Below are 9,558 nucleotides of genomic sequence, written 5' to 3' on the forward strand. Positions count from 1 at the left end.
TTCGCTGGAACAGGGTGTTGAGGCTCAACGCCTCCGTCCACAGCCATCGGCATCTCTGCTGTATCAGGACAAGCTGGGGCAGCATTGCTCAGGACTGTGGGTCTTTATGAATTAACAATTGAGAGCAGCACCCAGGGACACTCCAACCTCTACCCCCGCTGGAAACTTGAGGACACTGCTCGATTTGTTATTTACTGGGGATTTTTTTTCTGCATGGAGGAGAAACACCAGTTCTAGAAAACTTCTCCTCTGGCTTTGATTCCTTCCATGTAAAGTGTTGCATTGAGATGCATTACAAAACAGTGACATTTATTAATTAGGAAAAAAAAGCAAATCATGTCACAAAGTCCACAGGGCTTCAAAACAAGCAAGGAGAGAGGCAGGGCAAGTTCTGTCCTCGTCACTCACTGCACCACGATTACAGGCCTACACGCTTCACTGTGTGTCGCAAGTGACACAGTTTTAAAAGCCAGAATTTGGAGGGAAAAAAGTGGGTGCAGCAATAGTGAACGAAAACGATCGTTTCAGAGAGCGCTGAAATACAGGCAGCGTGCATCGAGGGCACTGAGATGTTGTCACACTGTGCCGGGTCAACCCGATACGGTGCTAGATAGCTCGGGATGGAGCTGCCTGTCTGCCAACTACAGCCTCGCAGATCCCTGGCCTCTTGCTTTTCACTTGATAACTTAAGTCATATCCTGGACTATTTTTGCATTGTGTTGGCTTAGAGCTCACAAATCTGAATGCACTCAGCCCTCAGAGTGACAAATGTTATTCTCGGTCCTCCCCCGCAATTTCAGGCAGTCAAGAATTAGATGCAGCAGAGTGTACAGTATTTTAATCTATTGATTTGTACCTGCTATGCCCAAAAAAAATTCATTAGAGGAGCCTTAAAATTATGAAGTGGTTCAGTGCTCAGCTCCTTCCTGAAAAGACGAGTTCTTTCTTGGCCGCTCACCTCTGCCACGTTCTGGGGTGTGCTACATCATGTTATTCATACTGAGACCTGCACTTAAAACAGAGATCTGAAGCATTTGGTTACAGACTCTGTGTGTGTGTATTCTGTTCAAGCAGGATTGGTTTTTGTCAGAGCTGAGCAAACAAAATCTATCCCGCTCTCCATAGCTACCCCCGGAATGCCCAAGCCTCATGGCAGCCGCTCACAACGCAGCAATTCGGAAAGAGGGAGGGAAAAACGTGTATTAAAAAAACCTTAATTCCTAACATTGAAGTATGTAGGATTTATTTTTTTTTCCTGCATGAAATTTTAAATTCAGCCATCTGAACAGGTGTCAGAAACAGTAGGTCCATTTAGCTCCTCTGATGATCGGAGTAATAAATATAGAGGATTTCCTTTCAACACAGCACATGCTGAAATGACACCAATGTAGTTCTGGCATCTGAGCAGATAATTCTGATATATGCATCATTTCCTCCCTAAATCCAGGAAGCAGCTACACTCTCTATCTGATATTAGTATATTATGTCAAATAGAAATTGGTATTAAAATTATGAATGATTCTAGATCAAGAACTTCCTACACACTACGCAGAGGGAGGGGGAGGAAACAGCTGCATAAAAGCTTTCGGAAGGGAAAAGAAAAAAGAGCTGGGAAAGTTCATTTTTTAAACTAAAAATTTGCTGCCATGTTTCGCGTGGGGGGAGTTTTCAAGTGACATTTTGATTCAGCACTGGAGTTTTTGTTTTAAAAGGGTGATGAAGACTTTCTAATAAATAGAAGCTCTCCCCGCTCAGTTTGCAAACGGGCACTTCTCGTTGCATGCCTAGGGAGAAATAATTCAGGAAATAAATATGCACTGGTGTGACTGGGATATTTCCCTGCCTTCTCCCATCTTTTTTTTTTAGGATTCAGTCCAGGATGACATTTTTTCAAGCAGGGAAAATGCTGTAGCAGAACCAAAAAAATACTCTCGGCCTCTGCCCAGCAGAAGCCTGGAGGCAGGGCAGGAGAGGGTTACATTTTGTTTTAGGGGGTGGAAATTAACAAAGCTTAGGAGCAAGGTGGGCTGGGGAGGGAGGAGGGGGCTGAGCCTCAGTGCACACCATTTCCCAGCCAGCAAAAGGCCGCTGTCCACACACGTATCTCCCAGCACCGGTCACATGAAAGTTCTTTGTAATGTAGTTAATAAATGGAAAGGCACTACAGGACTATGGGAAAAATAGGATGTTGTTAGCGATGGGCAGATTAAGACCACACACACCTTTTGACACCCAATTGCCTGGCCCGGGCAGCATTCCACCCGGTTTTCACCTGTGGGAGAACAGTGGGATCCTGCTCCCCTTTGAAATCCCCAGGATTGCACCTCTGAGTTCAATGGGAGCAGGATTGAGGCCAGAGTCAAGCAAGGGGTGATTAATGAATGTAGGTTATTCAGAGCAGAGCGGTTCCAATTAGTCCTCAGCAAGCACTCCTGCGGCAAAGGTGGGCGCTCCCCTGCAATGACTCATACAGAGAACCCCAATACTCACTTTGCTTTAGTGAATATTAAAATGTGTACCTTATTTTTTTCCCCTTCACTCGGCCAGTTGGCGTGTTTCAGGTTGAAATTCAAGTGCAGCTTAAGGAAGGTTGCATTTTTTAACGTGCAAAGCAAGATTGTCATCACAATGCCAAACTGGAAGAAAGCTTTTTTCCCCTCTCAGGTTGGGGGTGTGATGGGAATTTTTCCTTTGTCACCCTATTCTAGGAAGTCTGTTTCTAGGAAGGTTTTCTCTTATCTCTCAAATCGTTCAAATAGGATGTTTGGTTTTTTCCCTCCGTGAAAGAAGACACTTCAGGGAGGCAGCAGCGCTCTCCTCGTTTTTCACTACTCAGTCAATTCACAGTACTTTTAAAATCCTATTGCCTGCTCCTAACTTTGCTTGCAAGGAAGCCTGAAGAGACAGCTGGGTGTGAGGATGAGGCTGGACCAGAAGTGGTCCTGCTCTGGGCAGCTTGGGGTTCTGTGCTCCCTTGGGGGCTGCAGCACCACTTCAGCGGGGGCTCTGCTGATGACAGGTCTTGTCCCTTCCCTTCCTTGCTCTCAGCAAGGGCAGCAGCAAAGCTTCAGAGTCCCTGCAAAAACACCTGGGCGTCGGTAAAGGCTCAGTCAGGGAAGGGAAGGTGGGAGACAGAATAACGAGCAGCCTTGTCTTTATGAGAGGAGATAATTCCCAGCTCGGCCAATCGCAACCAGTTTACCCACAGATTACACATTAACCAGAAAATGGAACTCAAATTAACCAGAATCTGGAGCTTGAACCATTACTCAAACCCTGGTGCAACAGCAGGTCAGATGCCAAAGGGCAGGTTGGTGCCCCGGCACTGGGGAGGGGTGAGACACAGTATCGGCTTCGGAGAGCAAGCCGAGTGTCACCAGGAGAGTGTCCATCCCTGCAAAGGGACCTCAGCAGGAGCACAGTGACCTCCAGCACCAGCCACTGCCCACTGACACAGGCTGTCATGGGTGCAAGTGCTGCAGGGGGGCTCAGAGCCACACCTTGACCTTGCAGCCCGACCCTTGACAGGGCTGGACCAGCCAGGCAGAGGGATGGCAACAGGTCCTGTCCCTTCAGGGCCCCTTCAGGGCCACCAGCACCCAGAAGGGATGACCTTACTGCTGGGAAGAAGCTGCACCGGCAGTACGGGGGAAAAACACAAAGGAGAAGAAAAAGGTGTTTGGTTTATGAGCCTGGGTCTGGAGATAACCCCCCCATCCTAGAGAGGCTGGAGCATCCTTCGGAGAGGCCTCTGCCTCTCACAGAAAGGGGACAGATAATCCCATTCAGAGAGCAGGACAGCGCTCTGCCGAGGGACACTGCAGGCTCTCAGGGAAAGGTGGCTTTAAATGAACTGGGTCGAGCATCTGAGGAGCCTTTCAAAGTTCAAATGCCCTTTGACATGGGGAACTGCAGTGAAGAGGGGCTCAGAGACCTGAATGTTTCTAGCACATTAACCTTTGGGGTTGATTGTATAGAGCAAATAACTCTCAAAAGTTGGAGGAAGTCCTTTGGATTTTTTTTTCTCCGCTCCTCAGCTCTCTCTGGACTTTCTAAGGCCTGTAGCAAAAGAAAAAACAACAAAACAAAAGCAAAAAAACCAAAAACAAAACAAAAAAATTCCACAGGGTAAAAAAAAAGAAAAAAGAAGGGTGAAAAAGTGAAGAAAAGAAAAAAGGAGGCAGTATGGACCAAAATGATAAGAATTTTTTCAATCTAGAATTAAGTGGCTCTGTGACAAGCCAAGTCTGATGCAGTGTCATCTCTTACTATAGACAGGCATGCTTAGCTGGGATCAGATGATAAGAGGATGTGAAGTCTTCTCTTTCACTTCACTCCATCATAAAACAATCAAAATACAGGGCCATATCGTGTCATCAGGTTTTTAAGCAGCCCTCCCCTTTGAGATCTCCTAGAACTTGGCGGGATGATCTGAGTCACTGAAACTGCCCTCGCTGCACTACTGAGAAGTCAGAAGCAGCACCTGAAAGCTCACGTTTTTTTTTTTCATCTACCTGAAAGAGAACTGGAGTCCTAGCAGGTGACAATTTTCCATTTTACACGGAGCTATGCTTTCCCTTCTCCCCTCCTGAACACTTCTGAGTCCAGCTCGTGGGTGAGCATCGCCCCTTCGGCAGGCAGCACGCTGAAGTACTGCGCTCGCAGTTATGGAACTTTGAACTACACACTAAGAAACTGAGTACGGAATCAAAAAAATGCAGTTTATTATTGTAGATTATTCTCTCTTTCGATATAACCATAGAGTTGAAAATGAAAGAAAAGCACATAGGAACATCACACGTGGTTAGTTAGTAACTCAAGATATAAAACAATTTTGCACAGCAAAATATGTAAAAGAAAAAGTAACTGACAAGATTTTTTTATATTTATTGTGGTAAGATTTACTTTCCATTTTTTTTTAAAAGACAGGATATCAGTCCCTGAAAATAAAATTTACTGATTATTGCCTTTAAAACTGTGGAATTTTTGAAGTTACAGAAAATCCAGTTCTGCACCACAATACAACTGTAAAAAAATCTGCATCATTTTAAAACTGTGCAGTAATGCCATCTTTATAACTGCATAAATTGTATTAGCGTTCTAAACAGGTTCGTAATTTTTTTGTTGTTGTTTTTGTATTATATGCTTGCAGGTTATATCTTAGTGCAATTCAGTCCCAAATACTTCAATTTTGAAAAAAAAAAAAAAAAAACAACCCATACATTTTAAATGTAAAATACCCCTATAGATATAAACAGGGGTGCCTCCCCCTTTTAATACTTTGGTTTTCAAATACAGTCAGTGGTATAGCAAGGACTACATATACCCAACTTATATTTAAGTTGCAAGCACATGCTGCATAAACTACTTTTTAAAACAGTCCCGTTGCAAATTCTACCCCCCTTTACATCACGACAGTAAACAATTTAGTGCATCAATCTTTAAAAAAAAAATCTACATCTAAACAGACCTAACTCTTTCAAATTTATCTATAACATTCCTTTATCTGTAGCATACATTTTAACTGGGCTAACAGATGACAGAAACTAGAATTAAATTATATACTAGGAACCCAGAGCATTCCACATTTGACAATGACCAAACGCAAAATGAAAAAAAAAAAATGGGGCAGATCACTTAAAATTAATTTTAGACTGTTTTTAGGCAACAGCATGGTTTCAATGTCCCCCCAAGTGGGATGTGAATTTTGTTTTTGAACATCTTTCCAAAGTTCTTTCTGTGTTTTTGTTTTTATTATTTTTTTTTAATTTTTTTTGCCACATTAAGTTACTAAAATCCATTCTGGCAGGTTTTTTGAGAGGGAATGCTTCAGTGCATTTAAAAGGAAGTCTGAAGTTTTGAGTAACTCAAAGCAGTTTTAGAGCAGATGCAAACTTTAATGGGAGGAAGAGGAGGAGGAAGATCAAAGGTTGCACTTTTTTGCTTTCAACCCAAAAAAGTGATGAGGCAATAAAACAAAAGGATGAATGCCATGCCATAATAGTCTCCAAAAGTCCATTTCCAAGCAAAAGAAAAAAAAATAATTATACCGTACATGACCAGCATGCAGGGTTTTTTATTAATATAATGTCTCTTTTTCATAGTCTTTTGAAACAGTTATAGTTCATTGTTGCTAAGACAAAATAGCAAGCGTAATGCATGAGATGAGTATGGGATTCTAATGGCAGACTAAAGTCTCACGTTTGGCAGATTAAGGCCAAAACTCACATGAACACACCGAAGGTTGATGCAGGCTTGATTTTGGCAGGTTGATCTAGGCATATCTCTAGTTTTGCACAACAACGCTAAAAACTGATGGAACTCAGCAAGCTGGAGTCTAAAATTTTCACTTTTTTTTTTGTATTTTTTTGTTTTGTATAGTTTTTAAATTTTTTTATTTTATTTTTCTTTTTGCAAAGCTCAAATCTCATATGAAGAACTCAGGATGGCAAAAAAAAAACTCTGACTTTTTGGACACAGCAAGCTCAAAAGAAAAAAACCTCATGAACTTAAAAATATATATATATAATGTGGATGGCAGGTTTCAAAGAAGAGCAAGCTTCATATGAAGAACTGAGTTGGTGGCGAGTTGGATCTTTCAAATAAAAAAAAAAAAAAAACACAACAGCAAGCCCCCACAAAAAAATAAAAATAATAATAATAATAATAATAAACAGAAAGGAAACTCATGTAGAACTTTAGGTTGGCCAACACGGAGCCAGCCCACCTTAAAAAGAAAACAAAAACAAAAACCAACCCAAAAAACAACTTTGTTTTAAAATTGTTTTGAGTTTTTTTTTTCTTTTTTAAAAAAAGGTAATAGAAGGTGGCAAGCGGGGTTGTGGCTCTAGCAAAGCCCCCAACAACAACTCACACGGAGAACTTTTAGTTAAGGTGGCAAGGCTGTGGGAACTCACATGAAAAACTCTGGAGAGGAAGGGTTGTCGCTGCTGGATCCGTTTTCTCTGAAGCCATTGCTGACCAGCTTCTCGTACTTTTCCTTGTAGGCGTCCCTCTCCCGGACCAGCCTGGAGATCTCCTGCTTTAGGTGCTCCACTTGCTGCAGCAGCTGGTTCTTCTCCGACTCCAGGACGTGCCGCTGCTGGACCCTCTTGAAGCGGCAGGACTGGGCATAGCCCCTGTTTTTGAGGGTCCTCCTCTTCTGCTTCAGCCGGATCACCTCTTCCTTGCTGACGCCCCGCAGCTGCCGGTTCAGCTCCCGCACCGACATGGTCACCAGCTGCTCGTCGGAGAAGCGGTCGTCGAAGTGGAGGCCGCCGCCGCCGCCGCCGCCGCCGCCGTGGTGCGGGTGGTGCAGCCCCCCGGCGCCGCCGCCGCCGCCGCCGCCGCCGCCGGAGCCGGAGCCGGCGGCCGAGGAGGCGGAGGAGGGCGGCGCGCTGCCCGGCGCCGCGGCGTGGGGGTGCCCGCCGCCGCCGCCGCCGCCGCCGCCGCCGCCGCCGTGGTGCGGGTGGTGGTGGTGGTGGTGGTAGTGGGGCGCGCCGCCCTGCGCCGCCGCCGCGGCGATCACCGCCGACACCACGGCGGCCGCCGAGCCCATCTCCTCGGCCGGCACGGAGCCGCCGGCGGCCGCGGCCAGCTGCTGCCCTCTAGCATAGCCATCGAAGGCGCCGGGCAGCGGGTGGTGGCTGCTGTTGATCAGCGCCTCCACCGCGTCCTCGGGGCTGAAGCCCAGCGCCTCCGGGTTGAGCTGCTGCGGGTACCCCGTCATCCAGTAGTAGTCTTCCAGGTGGGTCTTCTGGTCGGAGCCGGAGCCGGGGCTGGGCGCCGAGAAGCTGGGGGACGGGGGCACGGAGCTGCAGGGCGTGCTCATCGGGGTGGAGGAGAGCGATCCCCCGGCGATCAGGCGGCCGCACTGGCTGATAATGCGATCGGTCTCCACCGGCTCCTTTTTCACTTCAAACTTCATCAGATCGAAGTCATTAACATATTCCATGGCCAGGGGACTGGTGGGCAGGTCGGAGCTGCTCATCGCCAGCTCTGATGCCATCCTTTTGCTGCCGAGAGTCCTCCAGAAAGGGTGCGCTCCGGGAGCGAGGGGGCTGCTCTGAGTCGCCACCGGGTGAGCCAGCTTGATTTTTGGCGAGCTCCGCTCCGCTCTCCTGCTCTGCCTCCGATCCGGTGCGCCCCGGCGGCTCCTCTCCCGCTCCGCGTTATCCCTCGCAGAGGCTCCGCTGATGCATCAGAGCGCGGGGCTCTCGCTATTCGCCTTTTGCATAGAGGGTTTTTTTTTTCTCCTCTCTCCCTCCCTTCTCTCTCTCTCCTCTCGCTCTTTCGCAGCTCGCGAGCCGCAGCTGGAAGTGTTAGCTGGTGTTGTTGCGAGTAAATTTGTTGTTGTTGTTGTTTTGTTTTGTTATTTTTAACACTTCATGGTGCTTTTCCTCTGGGCTCTCTCCTGCAAAGTGCAGAGCGAGGAGAGAGGTTCATCGGGGGAGGGAGGAGGGAAAGAGAGCGAAGGCAAAAAAATAAAATAAAAAAAATCAAAGTCTGTATCGCAACCAAAATAATAATAATACTAATAAGAGTTAAAAAAAAAAAAAAGGAGAGAGAGAGAAAAAAACAACTCGGCCTCAAAGCTACAGCAAGAAGATGAAAAATATTTAAAGGTTTGATCCGGCAGGAGAGTTTAAAGCATTGCGGAGTTTTATAGCGCCCGTGACGTCAGGCGGGACACGGGCTCGGGGCCGGGCCAATGGGCGCGCGCCGCCCGGCCTCATTAGCATAGGAGTCTAGCGACAGGGAAACTTTGCGGGCTGTCAGTCAGGGCTCAGCTGACTGTCAGCGCCCGCTTAACCCCCTCCTGGCCGCCGGCACCGCGCCCGGGCTCGGCTCGGCTCGGCTCGGCTCGGCCCGGCCGCCGCCGGCCCGCTCCGCACCGTGCGCGCCCGCGGCCAGCGCCCTGCCCCGGGGCGGAGTGCCCGGCGCTGCCCCCGAGCCCGGCCCGGCACCCGAGGGCGCGGGGGAGCTGCGGGCGGCCGGGAGCAGGGAGGGGGAGCGCCGGACGCGGTACTCGGGGAGAGCCGGCAGCGCCCGGCAGGGAGCGGGCAGCGCGGGGCTCCGCCGTGCCCGGCGCGGTACCTGCGGACGGGCGGGAGGCCCTTCCCCCGTGCCGGCCGCGGGTCATCGCTCCGCACCCCCGCGGCGCCCCGGTCACTTATTGATTATTTTGTTTCGGGGACGGGGCATCGATCCCTCCATCCCCCACGCCCGCCCGGAGGTGTGAGAGCCCCGCAAGTTTGCAAACCCCGCGCCCCCGTCCCGCCGCACCCGGCGCGCGGGCCAGGACTAATTAATTTAATACATTTAGAACTAATTGTATTTACTTTCGCCTTCCCGCCAGCCCCCCTTCCCTTCCCGTGCGGGAGGGGGCTGGGGCCGGTCCGGGGGCCGAGGAGCGGCGGCGGCTGGAGCGGAGCGGCGGAGCGGCTCGGTTCGAACCTCGACAGCGCCATCTCTCGTCCGCAGGTCAGTGCCGAGCTCCGGGCCGGGACGGGACGGGACACGGGACAGGACAGGACAGGACGGGCCCCCCCCGTCGTG

The 9,558-nt window shown here is 48.9% G+C and overlaps 1 protein-coding gene across 4 annotated transcripts in view; it reads right to left on the reverse strand.

Moving 5' to 3' along the window:
* Positions 1-8,608, reverse strand: part of MAF (MAF bZIP transcription factor) — a 183,999-nt gene extending 175,391 nt beyond the window's left edge. For 3 of the 4 annotated variants that reach the window (XM_058034428.1, XM_058034431.1, XM_058034429.1), the window contains exon 1: positions 6,918-8,608. In XM_058034428.1, the coding sequence (XP_057890411.1) occupies positions 6,918-8,008 (1,091 nt within the window). In that variant the 5' untranslated portion in view covers positions 8,009-8,608. Of the gene's footprint in view, positions 1-3,971; positions 4,060-6,917 lie in introns of those variants that run through there. The other variant, XM_058034432.1, reaches the window with a different exon arrangement.
* Positions 8,609-9,558: the final 950 nt, after the last annotated feature.

The sequence above is a fragment of the Melospiza georgiana genome, chromosome 14, assembly GCF_028018845.1.
Source record: "Melospiza georgiana isolate bMelGeo1 chromosome 14, bMelGeo1.pri, whole genome shotgun sequence".
Lineage (NCBI taxonomy): Eukaryota > Metazoa > Chordata > Aves > Passeriformes > Passerellidae > Melospiza > Melospiza georgiana.